This window comes from Pecten maximus, chromosome 1, assembly GCF_902652985.1.
Source record: "Pecten maximus chromosome 1, xPecMax1.1, whole genome shotgun sequence".
In the NCBI taxonomy this organism is placed as follows: domain Eukaryota; kingdom Metazoa; phylum Mollusca; class Bivalvia; order Pectinida; family Pectinidae; genus Pecten; species Pecten maximus.
The window spans coordinates 16,536,422-16,552,724 of NC_047015.1; the positions used below are offsets into that span (position 1 = coordinate 16,536,422).

The 16,303-nt window shown below is 37.8% G+C and overlaps 1 protein-coding gene across 1 annotated transcript; it reads right to left on the reverse strand.

Annotated features, from left to right (window-relative positions):
• Positions 1–3,261: 3,261 nt before the first annotated feature.
• Positions 3,262–16,249, reverse strand: LOC117326197 (double-strand break repair protein MRE11-like). Its single transcript, XM_033882847.1, has 8 exons — positions 16,187–16,249; positions 11,832–12,865; positions 10,252–10,348; positions 8,844–8,941; positions 6,465–6,556; positions 6,205–6,324; positions 5,421–5,842; positions 3,262–4,922 (listed from the first exon to the last, which is right to left on the reverse strand). Exons 2-8 carry the CDS (start codon positions 12,859–12,861, stop codon positions 4,718–4,720), a joined length of 2,064 nt encoding a protein of 687 aa, XP_033738738.1. The 5' UTR covers positions 12,862–12,865; positions 16,187–16,249; the 3' UTR covers positions 3,262–4,717.
• Positions 16,250–16,303: the final 54 nt, after the last annotated feature.

The window sequence follows — 16,303 nt, forward strand, 5'->3', positions numbered from 1 at the left end:
CTACTGAGTTTTGTTGTTGATGCAGTTATATATAAAGACAAGTCTGAAATTCATGTCTAGTTCCATGGTTTGTAGGTTTAAGTTTAGTACCAAGAGTGATCAGGTCTATAGTTTGAAGACAAGAGATTGATTTTATTGTTTGTAGGCGAGAGTTTAGATCTATGGTTTGTAGGCGGGTCTGGTTCTATGGTTTGTTGGTAATAGCTTAGTTCTAAGATTTGTAGATGAGAGTTTAATTCTTTGGTTTGTTGGTATTTAGTTCTGTGATTTGTAGGTGAGAGTTTAGTTCTATGGTTTGTTGGTATTGAATAGCTTAGTTCTATGATTTGTAGGTGAGAGTTTAGCTCTATGGTTTGTTGGTATTAAATAGCTTAGTTCTAAGATTTGTAGGTGAGAGTTTAGTTCTATATTTTGTAGGCGAGTCTGGTTCTATGGTTTGTTGGTAATAGCTTAGTTCTAAGATTTGTAGATGAGAGTATAATTCTTTGGTTTGTTGGTATTTAGTTCTGTGATTTGTAGGTGAGAGTTTAGTTCTATGGTTTGTTGGTATTAAATAGCTTAGTTCTATGATTTGTAGGTGAGAGTTTAGCTCTATGGTTTGTTGGTATTAAATAGCTTAGTTCTAAGATTTGTAGGTGAGAGTTTAGTTCTATGGTTTGAAGGTAATAGCTAAGTTCTGTAATTTGTAGGCGAGGGTTTAGTTCTATGGTTTGTTGGTAATAGCTTAGTTCTAAGATTTGTAGGTGAGAGTTTAGTTCTATGGTTTGTAGGTATTTAGCTCTGTGATTTGTAGGTGAGAGTTTAGTTCTATGGTTTGTTGGTAATAGCTCAGTTCTAAGATTTGTAGGTGAAAGTTTAGTTCTATGGTTTGTAGGTGAGAGTTTAGTTCTATGGTTTGTAGGTGAGAGTTTAGTTCTATGGTTTGTAGGTGAGAGTTTAGTTCTATGGTTTGCAGGTATTTAGCTCTGGTTTGTAGGTGAGAGTTTAGTTCTATGGTTTGTTGGTAATAGCTCAGTTCTAAGATTTGTAGGTGAAAGTTTAGTTCTATGGTTTGTAGGTGAGAGTTTAGTTCTATGGTTTGTAGGTATTTAGTTCTGTGATTTGTAGGTGAGAGTTTAGTTCTATGGTTTGTTGGTAATAGCTCAGTTCTAAGATTTGTAGGTGAGAGTTTAGTTCTATGGTTTGTAGGTATTTAGTTCTGTGATTTGTAGGCGAGAGTTTAGTTCTATGGTTTGTTGGTAATAGCTCAGTTCTAAGATTTGTAGGTGAAAGTTTCGTTCTATGGTTTGTAGGTAATAGCTAAGTTCTGTAATTTGTAGGCGAGGGTTTAGTTCTATGGTTTGTTGGTAATAGCTTAGTTCTAAGATTTGTAGGTGAGAGTTTAGTTCTATGGTTTGTAGGTGAGAGTTTAGTTCTATGGTTTGTAGGTATTTAGCTCTGTGATTTGTAGGTGAGAGTTTAGTTCTATGGTTTGTTGGTAATAGCTCAGTTCTAAGATTTGTAGGTGAAAGTTTAGTTCTATGGTTTGTAGGTGAGAGTTTAGTTCTATGGTTTGTAGGTGAGAGTTTAGTTCTATGGTTTGTAGGTATTTAGTTCTGTGATTTGTAGGTGAGTTTAGTTCTATGGTTTGTAGGTGAGAGTTTAGTTCTATGGTTTGTAGGTATTTAGTTCTGTGATTTGTAGGTGAGAGTTTAGTTCTATGGTTTGTTGGTAATAGCTCAGTTCTAAGATTTGTAGGTGAGAGTTTAGTTCTATGGTTTGTAGGTATTTAGTTCTGTGATTTGTAGGCGAGAGTTTAGTTCTATGGTTTGTTGGTAATAGCTCAGTTCTAAGATTTGTAGGTGAAAGTTTAGTTCTATGGTTTGTAGGTGAGAGTTTAGTTCTATGGTTTGTAGGTATTTAGTTCTGTGATTTGTAGGTGAGAGTTTAGTTCTATGGTTTGTTGGTAATAGCTCAGTTCTAAGATTTGTAGGTGAGAGTTTAGTTCTATGGTTTGTAGGTATTTAGTTCTGTGATTTGTAGGCGAGAGTTTAGTTCTATGGTTTGTTGGTAATAGCTCAGTTCTAAGATTTGTAGGTGAAAGTTTCGTTCTATGGTTTGTAGGTAATAGCTAAGTTCTGTAATTTGTAGGCGAGGGTTTAGTTCTATGGTTTGTTGGTAATAGCTTAGTTCTAAGATTTGTAGGTGAGAGTTTAGTTCTATGGTTTGTAGGTGAGAGTTTAGTTCTATGGTTTGTAGGTATTTAGCTCTGTGATTTGTAGGTGAGAGTTTAGTTCTATGGTTTGTTGGTAATAGCTCAGTTCTAAGATTTGTAGGTGAAAGTTTAGTTCTATGGTTTGTAGGTGAGAGTTTAGTTCTATGGTTTGTAGGTGAGAGTTTAGTTCTATGGTTTGTAGGTATTTAGTTCTGTGATTTGTAGGTGAGAGTTTATTTCTTTGGTTTGTTGGTAATAGCTCAGTTCTAAGATTTGTAGGTGAGAGTTTAGTTCTATGGTTTGTAGGTATTTAGTTCTGTGATTTGTAGGCGAGAGTTTAGTTCTATGGTTTGTTGGTAATAGCTTAGTTCTAAGATTTGTAGGTGAAAGTTTAGTTCTATGGTTTGTAGGTGAGAGTTTAGTTCTATGGTTTGTAGGTATTTAGTTCTGTGATTTGTAGGTGAGAGTTTAGTTCTATGGTTTGTAGGTATTTAGTTCTGTGATTTGTAGGCGAGAGTTTAGTTCTATTGTTTGTTGGTAATAGCTCAGTTCTAAGATTTGTAGGTGAAAGTTTCGTTCTATGGTTTGTAGGTATTTAGTTCTGTGATTTGTAGGTGAGAGTTTAGTTCTATGGTTTGTTGGTAATAGCTCAGTTCTAAGATTTGTAGGTGAAAGTTTAGTTCTATGGTTTGTAGGTGAGAGTTTAGTTCTATGGTTTGTAGGTATTTAGTTCTGTGATTTGTAGGTGAGAGTTTAGTTCTATGGTTTGTAGGTATTTAGTTCTGTGATTTGTAGGCGAGAGTTTAGTTCTATTGTTTGTTGGTAATAGCTCAGTTCTAAGATTTGTAGGTGAAAGTTTCGTTCTATGGTTTGTAGGTATTTAGTACTGTGATTTGTAGGCGAGAGTTTAGTTCTATGGTTTGTTGGTAATAGCTTAGTTCTAAGATTTGTAGGTGAAAGTTTAGTTCTATGGTTTGTAGGTGAGAGTTTAGTTCTAATCATACATGGTCATTATGTAGAAAGTTATATTATAACTGAGCCACAGATATACAACCACAGCATTTTCAGTGTTATCTAGAAATTTATTCATTAATTTTCATATGAATAACAAAAATAAAATTATTCGACAATAACAGGAAAATAGTCATCACTAACAACCATCTTAAGTAATCGAGAACATTTTTCAGTTTGATAATGATTCATGAAACCAACTACATTATGTATTCTGTACAAAAAAAGGGCATCTTGTTACATAATCATATATATTGAATACAAGTACATGATGAACCTGCTAGGTGGTGTTATAATAATGTACTAGACACAAGACAAATATTAAAGGTACAGTACCAATGATGCCACCGGGAATCTGACGGTGTGGTAAATTACTCGCTGTCCAGTCATGTGTGACTAGAACCACAAGGAATCCGACAGTGTGGTTAATTACACACTGTCCAATCATGTGTGACCAGAACCCTGACTGGCATTGACCTAAAGGTTTGGTAAATTACAAACTACAGTCATGTGTGACCAGAACCCTGACCATAGCATTGACCTAAAAGTTTGGTAAATTACACACTGTCCAGTCATGTTTGACCAGAACCCTGACTATGGCACAGACCTAAAAGTTTGGTAAATGACAAACTACAGTCATGTGTGACCAGAACCCTGACCATAGCATTGACCTAAAAGTTTGGTAAATTACACACTGTCCAGTCATGTTTGACCAGAACCCTGACCATAGCATTGACCTAAAAGTTTGGTAAATTACAAACTACAGTCATGTGTGACCAGAACCCTGACCATAGCATTGACCTAAAAGTTTGGTAAATTACACACTGTCCAGTCATGTGTGACCAGAACCCTGACTATGGCACAGACCGAAGAGGTTGATAATTCACGCACTGTGTACAGTCATGTTTTGCCAAAACCATTTAGTGATTTGATCTCAATTTCCATCAAATCAAGTTACAAAGAAGTATATATTATATTGTAAGATATATCCAAACAATTTTATTAAGTAATAGACAGAATACCGCCATGAAGATATCTGTTGTAATTCTGGCATTGGTAGATTTTTTTTTATAGAAATAGCCCTTTGAATTTCATCCCAAGAATCTCAATCCTGACCCTAGACCCCCAGGATATTTCTACACTGATGATTTACACAAGAAGTATGAAATCCTGGACAGTCCAGTGTTATCAGGACTAGACAATTACTGAATTTTACTCTAGCACTAATGAATGCCACATGTATTAGATAATCCTAAGATACCCAAGACTTTTAGATACCAAACATATCACAGTAATATAACTTCTCTGTATCTGGTGATGTAAACATCTTGCATGCAACCATTTCACAATTTTTCAAAACCTGACTCCATTACCATACAATAAGAAGAATTTTCTTAATCACTGTCAATATGTTGTGTATGATGGACCACAGTTTCATTCCTGTATGTCACTAGTGTATATATGTACATACACGTTTCATCACCAGACATAATCCCTATCACACACTTAATCTCATCTTCTACGTTTACTAGTTGGAAATGGATCATCATCATCATCATCCGAGTCAAAGGCCACACCTCTTTTTTTGTTTGAACTTGTGTTATTTCTCCTGGAGGAAGTGTTGACTACGGGCTGTTTCTTCCTACTTGAGGAGGAGGGGATATTACTGAATTCGTCCTCATCGGATATATTCATAATATCATCTTCAGAGTCGGACCTGACAACAAGAACAGTAGCCATTTTAGCAGCAATTCTTAACTTCATGCCTTAAATCTTCACGGAAAAGCAGATCCATTCATTACAAAAACTTCTGAATCTATACATTTGAGTAAAGTTTAGAATGTAATTAAACGGTTATGGTTTTTTATTTAGCATGTACACAAAGCTTTTGAAAACTAATATCCCCTTAATTGAACAGTGATTTTTTTTAGAATATTTGTTCTCCTTAATTTATTGCCACATTACTTTAGTGTGAAGACCAAACCACTGCTCATTTGTATTCTCCACGCACAAAGTACAACACTTTGAAATCTTAAGAATTAGTTTTCAGACAATGTACAAAAACAAACTTACAATGCATTTGCATCAATAATAGGTAATAACACAATGTCATGATTATGAAAAGAACTTTTATGGTGACAAACTAAAACTTGTCTATCACACACTAACACAGACATTTTTTTTTATCTTGTAATACATATCAAATTTGACTTACATGTTGTACTTCCTGGAACTTGATGTTTTCTTAGACCTTTGTGACGTTGCTCCAAAGGCATCCATGATGCTTCTGTTCTGACTTTCTGCTACAACTGTTTCCTTCTTTTTTCCTCTTCCTCCTCTGGTAGATGTTCCTTCTCCTCTGCCTCTGCCACCTCTAGATCCCCTGCCCCGGCTCCTGGTACTGCCACGCCCCCGTCCCCTCCCACGAACCGTTGGAGCCTCATTGTCATCAGAGTCTAGTGGACTAACCTCCCCTTCTTCATCGCCATCTTCCTGCTGGGAGCGGTTTGCCTGAGCCCTCTTTATAGCCTCCTTCACTTCCTCATCATCCTCTTTTTTCTTCTTCCTCTCCTCCTTGTACCGAGTCACCTCAGCATCTATGATTTCTTCATTTGCATTTCTCTGTTTCAGGTAAGTCTACAAATAATACCAAAAACCCTTCCTTTAACAAGTTTTCCTATTGTGTTATCCAAGATACATAATTACTAGATTCATAAGACAAAATAATTTACATGGAATAATCAGAAGTGCTGTATACCATATCTTAAGTTTTAATAACACATACAGAAACCTGTGAAACTCCTGTGATTTAAGTGAATGCTCATACATTTAATACATCAGACTTATTGGGTCCATGAAATTTAAAAACCTGAAACTCATTTTTCAGCAAAGAACATAGTCCAAAAATTGATTCTCTTGCATGAAACAGAATCCATCACAACAGAAATTGCTTTTATTTTATAAAGATAAATTAATGATCTCAATATCAATTATCTCACCTGTGTTTTCTGTAGCTGGTACTTGACAAGCTCCGAGATGGCCTCACGCTCCTCCTTGTCTACAAATTCCTGTACGGCCTGACCCATACCCTTCTCCGTAAGTAGCTTCAGCTGCATCTTCTAATAACAAGTACATTAAATCAATAACTTACATATCTAAACATTGTATCCGTGCACTGGTTTTATGTCCTATTACATAGCATACAGATATTTGTTGTCGGTCACCCAGAGAATAAAACAATTTCCATTGTATGACTTACACAATCAGAACTGCTGAAATAGTCCTTCACCATATCTTCTACCCTAGAGGTATCCAAGGTGTCAGCTTTAATGGCTTCTAGAGCATCCTTGTCTGTAACAAATTCAGAATATTAATTAGAAAGATAATCATTCTAACATATTTGCAGTAATATACAAGGAGCCACAAAGCATGGCTGTTGGTATGAAAACTCAAATATGATACATATATAACAACCTTATAGCAAGAGTTTATGTCTTGATGTAGATCCTATGTGTGTTTCACTTAAAAGGCACAACTAGGGCACTAACCTAATATATACAGAAAGTTTTGAGGAGTCCAGTAGAATGGTCTTGAAGTTGTAGCCCAGAAAGGAAAGTAAACAGTAATTTTGTGTTTTTTACTATGGCTATATTTTAGCCTATTTGTCTCCTTTCACTCTCACAAATATCAACTCCGGGACTCTTGGTTATCGAGAAGAAGTTGTTAAAAGATTTTAGCCTATTTGACTCATGTGACCTTGAATGAAGGTCAATGTCATTCATTTGAACAAACTTGATAGCCCTTCACCCCAGCATGCTACAGACCCAATATCAACTCCCTGGGACTCTTGGTTATTGAGAAGTTGTTTAAAGATTTTTATCCTATTTGACCCATGTGACCTTGAATGTAGGTCAAGGTCATTCATATAAAGAAACTTGGTAGCCCTTTACCCCAGCATGCTACAGTCCCAATATTAGGTCTCTGTGCCTCTTGGTTATTGAGAAGAAGCTGTTTAAATGGAAAAGTTGATTGCAGACAGACGACTGGAGGACGGCTGTCGCGCCCCGTATAAGCTAACTTGGGCAGGTGAGCTAAAAACTGAAATGTCGTCAATAGCAAAAGGCACAACAAGGGCACTCACTAGTCAATAACTACCACACCCACAGGTTTCTTACTCTCGAATCCATAACTACAACACCCACAGGGTTCTTACTCTCGAGTCAATAACTACCACACCCACAGGTTTCTTACTCTCGAGCCAATAACTACCACACCCACAGGTTTCTTACTCTCAAGTCAATAACTACCACACCCACAGGGTTCTTACTCTCAAGTCAATAACTACCACACCCACAGGGTTCTTACTCTCGAATCCATAACTACCACACCCACAGGTTTCTTACTCTCGAGTCAATACCTACAACACCCACAGGGTTCTTACTCTCGAGTCAATAACTACCACACTCACAGATTTCTTACTCTCGAGTCAATAACTACCACACCCACAGGGTTCTTACTCTCGAGTCAATACCTACAACACCCACAGGTTTCTTACTCTCAAGTCAATAACTACCACACCAACAGGTTTCTTACTCTCGAGTCAAAACTACCACACCCACAGGTTTCTTACTCTCAAGTCAATAACTACCACACCCACAGGTTTCTTACTCTCGAGTCAATACCTACAACACCCACAGGTTTCTTACTCTCAAGTCAATAACTACCACACCCACAGGTTTCTTACTCTCAAGTCAATACCTACAACACCCACAGGTTTCTTACTCTCGAGTCAAAACTACCACACCCACAGGTTTCTTACTCTCGAGTCAATAACTACCACACCCACAGGTTTCTTACTCTCGAATCCATAACTACCACACCCACAGGTTTCTTACTCTCGAGTCAATAACTACCACACCCACAGGTTTCTTACTCTCGAATCCATAACTACAACACCCACAGGTTTCTTACTCTCAAGTCAATACCTACAACACCCACAGGTTTCTTACTCTCGAGTCAATAACTACCACACCCACAGGGTTCTTACTCTCGAGTCAATACCTACAACACCCACAGGTTTCTTACTCTCAAGTCAATAACTACCACACCCACAGGGTTCTTACTCTCGAGTCAATACCTACAACACCCACAGGGTTCTTACTCTCAAGTCAATAACTACCACACCCACAGGTTTCTTACTCTCGAGCCAATAACTACCACACCCACAGGGTTCTTACTCTCAAGTCAATAACTACCACACCCACAGGTTTCTTACTCTCGAGTCAATACCTACAACACCCACAGGGTTCTTACTCTCAAGTCAATAACTACCACACCCACAGGGTTCTTACTCTCAAGTCAATATCTACCACACCCACAGGGTTCTTACTCTCAAGTCAATAACTACCACACCCACAGGTTTCTTACTCTCGAGTCAATACCTACAACACCCACAGGGTTCTTACTCTCGAGTCAATACCTACAACACCCACAGGTTTCTTACTCTCAAGTCAATAACTACCACACCCACAGGGTTCTTACTCTCAAGTCAATAACTACAACACCCACAGGTTTCTTACTCTCGAGTCAATAACTACCACTCATTTTATAAGATATCACAATTTAAATAATTGTTTACCATCTTTAGAATCACTTTTTGTAGATATGACTTTCTTTCTTTGAAACTGTACCATATCTTTAGGGTTAGCAACTTTGTCGATGAATTTTTGTCCAAACCTACAACAGAACAAAATTCAATATTTAAAAACATGACTGTTTGTGCGAGCTAGCTAGCATTTCCAAAAGATGAATTAACTGCATGAGTGGCAACTGGCAAGCAAGTATAACTGGTATCCTGTGGGATCATCTTATAAGTCATGTACCTTCAATTTGACATGTATATCATTTGTTTCAACATGAACACTTTATAATACACTTAAAAAGACTTTAAACTTCTTGTGTGTAATTTACATTTTTATATTGTGTAAATATTACTAACAAGACAAGTGAGTCCAAAGCAGTGTGAGGCTATTCCAAGTACATGTACTTTAATCATTCTTGTGTATAAAACAAGAGATCCCAGATTGGCGCCCACTACTGAAAGTTCTTCACTGGTTCTTTGTAACATTGATTTTTTGCTCATATTTTTGACATATTGTATAGAAGTTACTGTGCTTTAAGCTCTTCAGTCTCAATATTGAACATGTACAACTTGAGACATAAAAGGAACCGAAAATGACATTTGAAATATTTATTGATTAATTTCTCTGAAATTGTGATGACACATTTTGTCTGTCAAATTATTTGATGGTGGTCAGGTGTTGGCCATTCAGTTTTCAAATTAGTCTGAAATTAAACATGCACAACCAGGGACAAAGGGAAGCCTACATATGAAATTTGAAAAATAGAGGTAACAAAACTACAACTGTCAAAATTCAAATTGGCTGCCTGCTGGCCGTTTTGTTTTCCAATCAGTCACAAAGTATAATGTACACAACTAGGGACCAAGGAGAACCTATATATGAAGTATTAGAAACTCGACGAAACGTCGCAATTGTCCACGTTTTCGACTTGGTGAGGCAGATGACCATAATATTATCCTTGTGTATGTGAGCTTACTCGTAAACACACAAATAGATCCCCTTTGGGAGCCCCGGCGAGCTGGCTGTGACCTTCGATGGCTGTGTAAACAAACCTTGTACAGGTAAGTCACGGGTGATTGGCGATTCGTCATGTGAGTGCTTATTTACTAAGACTAAGAGATGAAGGGACCCAAGAATTAGTTTGTTATGAACAAAAATTCTTTATATAAATTTCGCTGTACAAGTGGTTACATTACTAATATCATATAGTGCTACAGTTGGGGATTCATTTCTATTTCGTTATATGTGAAAATTTGTCCTAACCGAGTTCGTTATATTCGAGTTTTACTGTAGTGCTAACAAGGATTGTTTATAAACTAACCACAGATGAAGGGCAATTTGAACAGCTGAAAATATTAACTGATTTCCTTCCCAAAGTTCATATAATGTACACTTGCAATTTACCTATGGGCACTAAAAGGCTCGAATCCCCCACTATAGTCGATTCGTAGTCTTATCAATGGCTTGTCTGGCTGCTTGCCATTTCCTGAGTGCTCAGATTCTGAAATAATTATTAAAAAAAAAAACACATAGGTAAAATTATGTCATAAGCATAATATATAAATCTTAATTGACCACCAAAGGTAACAAATTTTTACATATACTGTGTCTGTCCTAGGGAATTATCAGGTACAATATGCCAATGACATTTTCGCTATCTGTCTTTTGTTTTGATGCGAGCTTCTTCAATATTATCAAATCCTCTGTGGTTCTTTTAATTTCAGCTAAATGTGAAAGGTACCCGCTCATCTTCCTTTTTGGCAATTTTTTCAATTTGAATAAATTAGGTCTAATATATCACCGTAGTGTAGGTCAGACTCATGGTCACTTTCGTTTTCCGTTTCAGATTCATTGTCCGAGTCTGAACGATCAACCAATCTGACACTGTCTACAAGTGCAGATTCCCAATCTGAGGAGTTATCCTAAATTTCTAATTTAATTTGTCCTCAATGTTGACGGCGATCACGAGATCTATGTTTGTGAGCCGCAGTAATCGATAATTTACCTGTGTGGCAATTACAGCTATAAGAACACCCGTCAGGAGTCCCAGAAGCCACCGCTAATATGAAACATGAAGGGGACTGACCCCGGCTTATACAGAGTAGATTTACTAGTATACAGAAGGAATGGGACCAGAATATGTATACGGCCGGATTACAGAATAGACAGAGTCCAGATGACGCAGTTTATTTACTATAATTAAAGAAGGGATTTTTGGGACCAAGATATTTGGTCGGTTTTGGTAAATATCCGGATCAAACAGATTACGGTCTGAACAGAGTGCACTGTATGTTAATTTTCTTAAAAGGTGAGCAAATGAGTAATTTTGAAAGTATTTCCATCCATCCAAGTAAGTCCAATAGCAATAATTAACAAGAGGTCAAAAGGACCTGCATTGCTCATCTGGTATTCACTTCTTGGATGATTTTCAGCTTCCTTTCAACAAATTTAAACAAATTTGACCACTTTGAATAAGGTTCAAGGTCATTGCTTTATGCAAACTTTCATGGGCTTCAACCATGGTACCTGCCAGCCAAATGTAATTTTTCTATGCCTTTTGATTTACTAATATTTAAGGTCAAAGGGGTCATATTTGTTAAAAACTTTACACGACTTCTCACAAAGAAAAGGTCTATAATCATGATAGCTGCCTGGTTGGTTTCTAGGATTGAGCCCCACATATATATAGTATATGAAAAGAAATCACATTGATCCATATTCAAGGTCACAGGGGTCATACTTTAAAATCATCCAATCAACTTCTCACGAAGCATTTGGCCTATAAACTTGATATTTTGATGGGAGTTTCCTGGGATGGATCCCCTTAAAATTGATGAAATGTGCTGACTTATATTAAAGGTCACAGGGGTCAAATTTCTTCTCACAGATGAGAAGTCATTTAAATGGAAATGTTAAAGCTGGATGTATGAACAACAGACAGACTGATGATGGGCCAGGTGAGCTAAAAATCATATGGTACCTACCTGCTTTCTCCAATAAACCTTCAACTTTTTCAGAACAGAAAGCTTCAACCTTCTTAGCAATGTTGTGGTCTTGAGGATTCAGACTAGTATCACTTAGCATGACATCCTCCATGTAAAATGGACGAACTGTCTCCAGTGGAATTTCCGTCATTTTGAAATTTTTACCTTTGATTTGCAGTAAGCCAATGTGCTTCTTAACAGTCTCCCCCTCACTAAGAGAGGTAGCAACACTGCTGCCAGGCTGACTGACATAAAAATTCTGAACACTGTTCCATTCTGGTTTAATTCTACATTCATGTTCATGACCCCAAATCACAAGGTCTAGAAAATCATCAAGAAATTGTTCTGGAATATAGTTTGTTGTGGTATGTTTTGATCGGTTTTGGTGAATCACAAACATGTTGAACCATTCATCTGGATTTTCTCTAGGCCTCAACATTGTAACCGTCTTTTTTAAAAACATCCTGTGCAATCTCTCATCTCTGATAGAACCAAGTCCATACATGGCTAATTTTGTTGAACCCTTCTGTAGAAGCAGTGGACTCATTTCAATTTTTTCTAACGAAGTGTGCTTTCCAAAGTAATTGACAAAACCTGAGGTATGCAAAACATCCAGTGTGCAAAGGTTCCCTTGGCCTGTTGGGTCATCATGGTTACCATGAATGGAGAACACAGGGATAGAAATGTTTAAATTTGGGTCTTCATAATTCAAATATGGAAACTGACAATGGTTGAAATCCTTTGATTGATCACTAAGGTATTCAAACTGAACAGGTTTATCCCCCATACAGTACTTGCGTAAGAGGGAGATACATCCATGCATTATTCTACGAGGAGGTTTGTTTTCATGAAACAGATCTCCTCCAAGAAGGATAAAGTCGACATCATGTTTTTTGGCATTTTCTAGGATTTCTTCAAAAGCTACTAAAGAATCGTTTCCTCTAATTCCATCTTTTTCTGCATAACCAAGGTGAATATCAGTGGCAACTATTATCTTTAAAACATCCTCTGAATCTTGTGTCGGTGGCATGATTCTGAAACAGAAAATGCAAAACATCTGTAAGTTTATTTCAAAATTGAATACCGTAAATATTCTTTACTGCAACTAGTGCTGTCATTTTTGGAATACACCTACCATATATTTTTACTGTATTAGACAGTGACAGAAAACAACTCATTCATGAATTCTGAGATTTACCAATGGAAATAATGTTTTTATCTCTGACTTAAATGCGTTTTACTTCAATGATTGTTGCAAGATAAATAGAATACACTGTTAGTGTCCTAAAATATAAACTGCAGTTTTAACATTTTTTCTTTTTAACTCAACTTTGACACATTTGACAATTTTTTGTACATTTTCCCTCTGGTCCAGACACTATACCTTAAATATCTGTCAAATGTCTTGTATACTCATGCATTGGCCAGAGGAAAAGTGGGCAAACTACTTAGTAAGTGTGTCAATACAAATGTAAATAATTCTTGTAGTAAATACACTGTCTGATTTACACAAAAGTTACATTCTTTCTCTTAATACATTGATCAAAACTGCTCTGAAGGATGACCGAATACAATATATATACATGTATTGTATTTGTAGTCACACACAGCCAACCATCACCTTCGGGACAAGCTGACACAAACATCTTGCTTACTGAAGTCAGCTCATCACATACAATCACAACACTTCTCTCTGTTTTAATATAAGAATGTGCTCTTATGCAAAAAGTTACAACTGAACCTGAGCTTGAAATGTAACTCAACCCCCGACCTCACGACAACATGACAAACAAAGATCCATCTTTTGCAGAAAAAACAGACTTGGCCCAGAGTCTTTGGGTAGGACTCTGCTCGCCAAAGGTCGACCCAAGCTAGTGATGTATGGGCCAATGCAGCTACCATTGTTACCAATCAAAAGTTGCCAAGACTGGTTGAGCCAAACCATCCCCAAAAGCACTATCACATCTCCCAGTGCTAGACGAGCGACCACGAACCCATGGCAGATATCACCCCCGAGCTGCTGGTACAAACCAAGATGTGGGCATATCTGTCATGCCCAAGAGCATGCAGCAAAGGCGACGCTACCCAAGGGACCATTCCAAATTGCCCACTGCATGGACGAGAAAATTTGGACAAGGATTACTCCCCAACTTCATCAAGGAACCCATCATAGATATATGAGCCATATTTAGCATGTTAAATGTTACAGGGCTGCCTCTGGTGGATGACTGACCATGGCCAACTGCCAAGAACCCTCGTTCAGCACACTCCCAACTACTTTGATGAAATGGCCACCACTCCAACAGATCAAGCAAGCCATCACCAATGCCACCGGCTCTGTACCTCAATTCTTTCATGTCTGGCACAGAAACCCTAAGGAGGACATCACCTCCAGGCAGTCAGACAACCCGGGGACATAAGGGAAGTGCAGCAGATAACCTTTCATCTTCAGTATATCGGGCATAATGTCAGCAAACCCTCCATTATAGTGAACAACACTACCATACAGATGACCCCCAACAGGTAACTAGCGGCGACATACCAAGTCCTAACCACACCCATCGACACACCAAAAGACCAACCTCCACATGCACCAGGAACAACAGATGCCCATCAGAAACAGACAACAACATTTGCAGGTCCACCTTTCATTTCCCATTAGCATTAAACAAATCTTGTTTCCCAAAGGTGGAATTGCAATAGCTTCAAACAGTATGTCCTATATCATATCCAATACGGGATCCAGACTTTCTCTCATCATCTGACCAGGTGTGAAACCACTCCTTATCCAGGACACTGTAAAAACATCTTCAGCCATGATTGAAGGCTGTCCTGCGGAATCTGTTGCCAACCACTTTAATCCTACTACGACATGAAATCCCACATCGGTTTCCATCCTGAGCAAAACTCCCAAAGTAAACAGCAACCCCAGCAACAGCATCTCCAGATGGCAACAATGGGTTGTGTAATGCTAAATGATTGGGTGCAACAAGGTCCCCAATGCTAACACATGTCTTCAATGAGCTGCTTTCAGAAGGTTAGAACCATCAGTCAGCTCATTGCCAGCGAACTCAGGGGGCATTGGATTCTCCCTACATAAGTTTGCCAGTGGATGAGACTCATAAGCCTGTAACCATCATTCAACCAATCAGCATCAGCCAACCCACAAACAACAGCATGTGTCCAAAACTCCAGACCATTGAGTTGCCCGACGAAGCACATCACCAACAATTACAGGAACTCTCTCACAAAAGGAGCCCTCTTACATATGGGTGGTAACTAAACCTCGGCAATCAAGGACAAAGGTTTACTCCCATTCCCCAGTGCCTTAGTGTATTAGGAAGGGAACCTCAGCCCAATTTCTGTATGCCAAATCACAACAAGGTGCAAAGGAATAGGGCATTTGCTGCAGAGACAGCCAATTATATAACCACATGATCTTTTAGATTTGTATGACAGTATATGTAAATGAGGAATCTGGACAAACTGGGGGAGCATTTTGCAAAATGGTGTTCTATTGAAGGATTTCAATATTTTCACAGATTAATGTGTTTTGGATGTGAAAATTTGCTGCTAGTGACACAGTAGGTTATAAGACGAATGTTTCTGGATGTCGTATATAATATAGTATGCACCCCATCAGTTTAAATAAACATGTTTTGAGTCGATTGAAGTGAGGTGGCACATCATTTCGCACAAGGCAGAGTGGCCAACCTTAAATTTCTAAAATGAACATTTTATAGGTAAATTTGGTTACTTTGGTAGCCGTGATTTCTAATGTGCTGACAGTCACCAGAGCAGTCATGCGTGAAATTCAGACCACTCTCTTCTGTAAGATGGGTTCAGTGGCAATGACGTCTGTTGGGTTTGTTGTTTCCCCATTGATGGCCCGTTAGTTTTCCCCCACGGGTTTTCCTCCAACACCCAAAACAATATTTGTTCCCTCAGCAGCGTCGTAATCAAAGCTTTTCAGAGCTTCGTTGCATGTTAACAACGATAAATAAAGGTTATTTTCCTTTTATTCTCTTCAGTACAGTCGTTGTATTAAATACGATCACTTTGTTATACAGTAATGTGTGCGACTTCTTCTCGTTACATTTATGTTCAAACATTTGATAGTCGTTTTCGCAGAAATAGCACTATGGCATAAATGTCACAGTGTAATATATATAGTGATTCCCCCACAGGTAACTTGCGATTCCATCAGTATCTACTTTCACTTCAGAAATAATTCAGTGTTCATTATATAACAAATTATCTTTTTTCGTTGTTAAACTATTGTCCAATAATCTTTGGCAAATGAAACAACTGTTTCTCTAAGATAATGTGATATTATAAATTTAAATAATGCTTACCTAAACGTAAATATCGTCTTGGTCAAGAAACTCGCATGGCGGGATATTATTTTTTTTTACCGTGGGTTACTGCCCTTGGGCAACTTCCGTTTTCCGTTTAGCGCCATCTGGTAGCAA

Coding starts and splice junctions, on each gene's coding strand:
- LOC117326197 (XM_033882847.1), bottom strand. CDS start 12,861: ATGCCACCGACACAAGATTCAGAGGATGTTTTAAAGATAATAGTTGCC. Junction 10,349..11,831: donor AGGTTTATTGGAGAAAGCAG/GTAGGTACCATA, acceptor TAATTATTTCAG/AATCTGAGCACTCAGGAAAT. Junction 6,557..8,843: donor AAAAAGTGATTCTAAAGATG/GTAAACAATTAT, acceptor AATTTGTTACAG/ACAAGGATGCTCTAGAAGCC.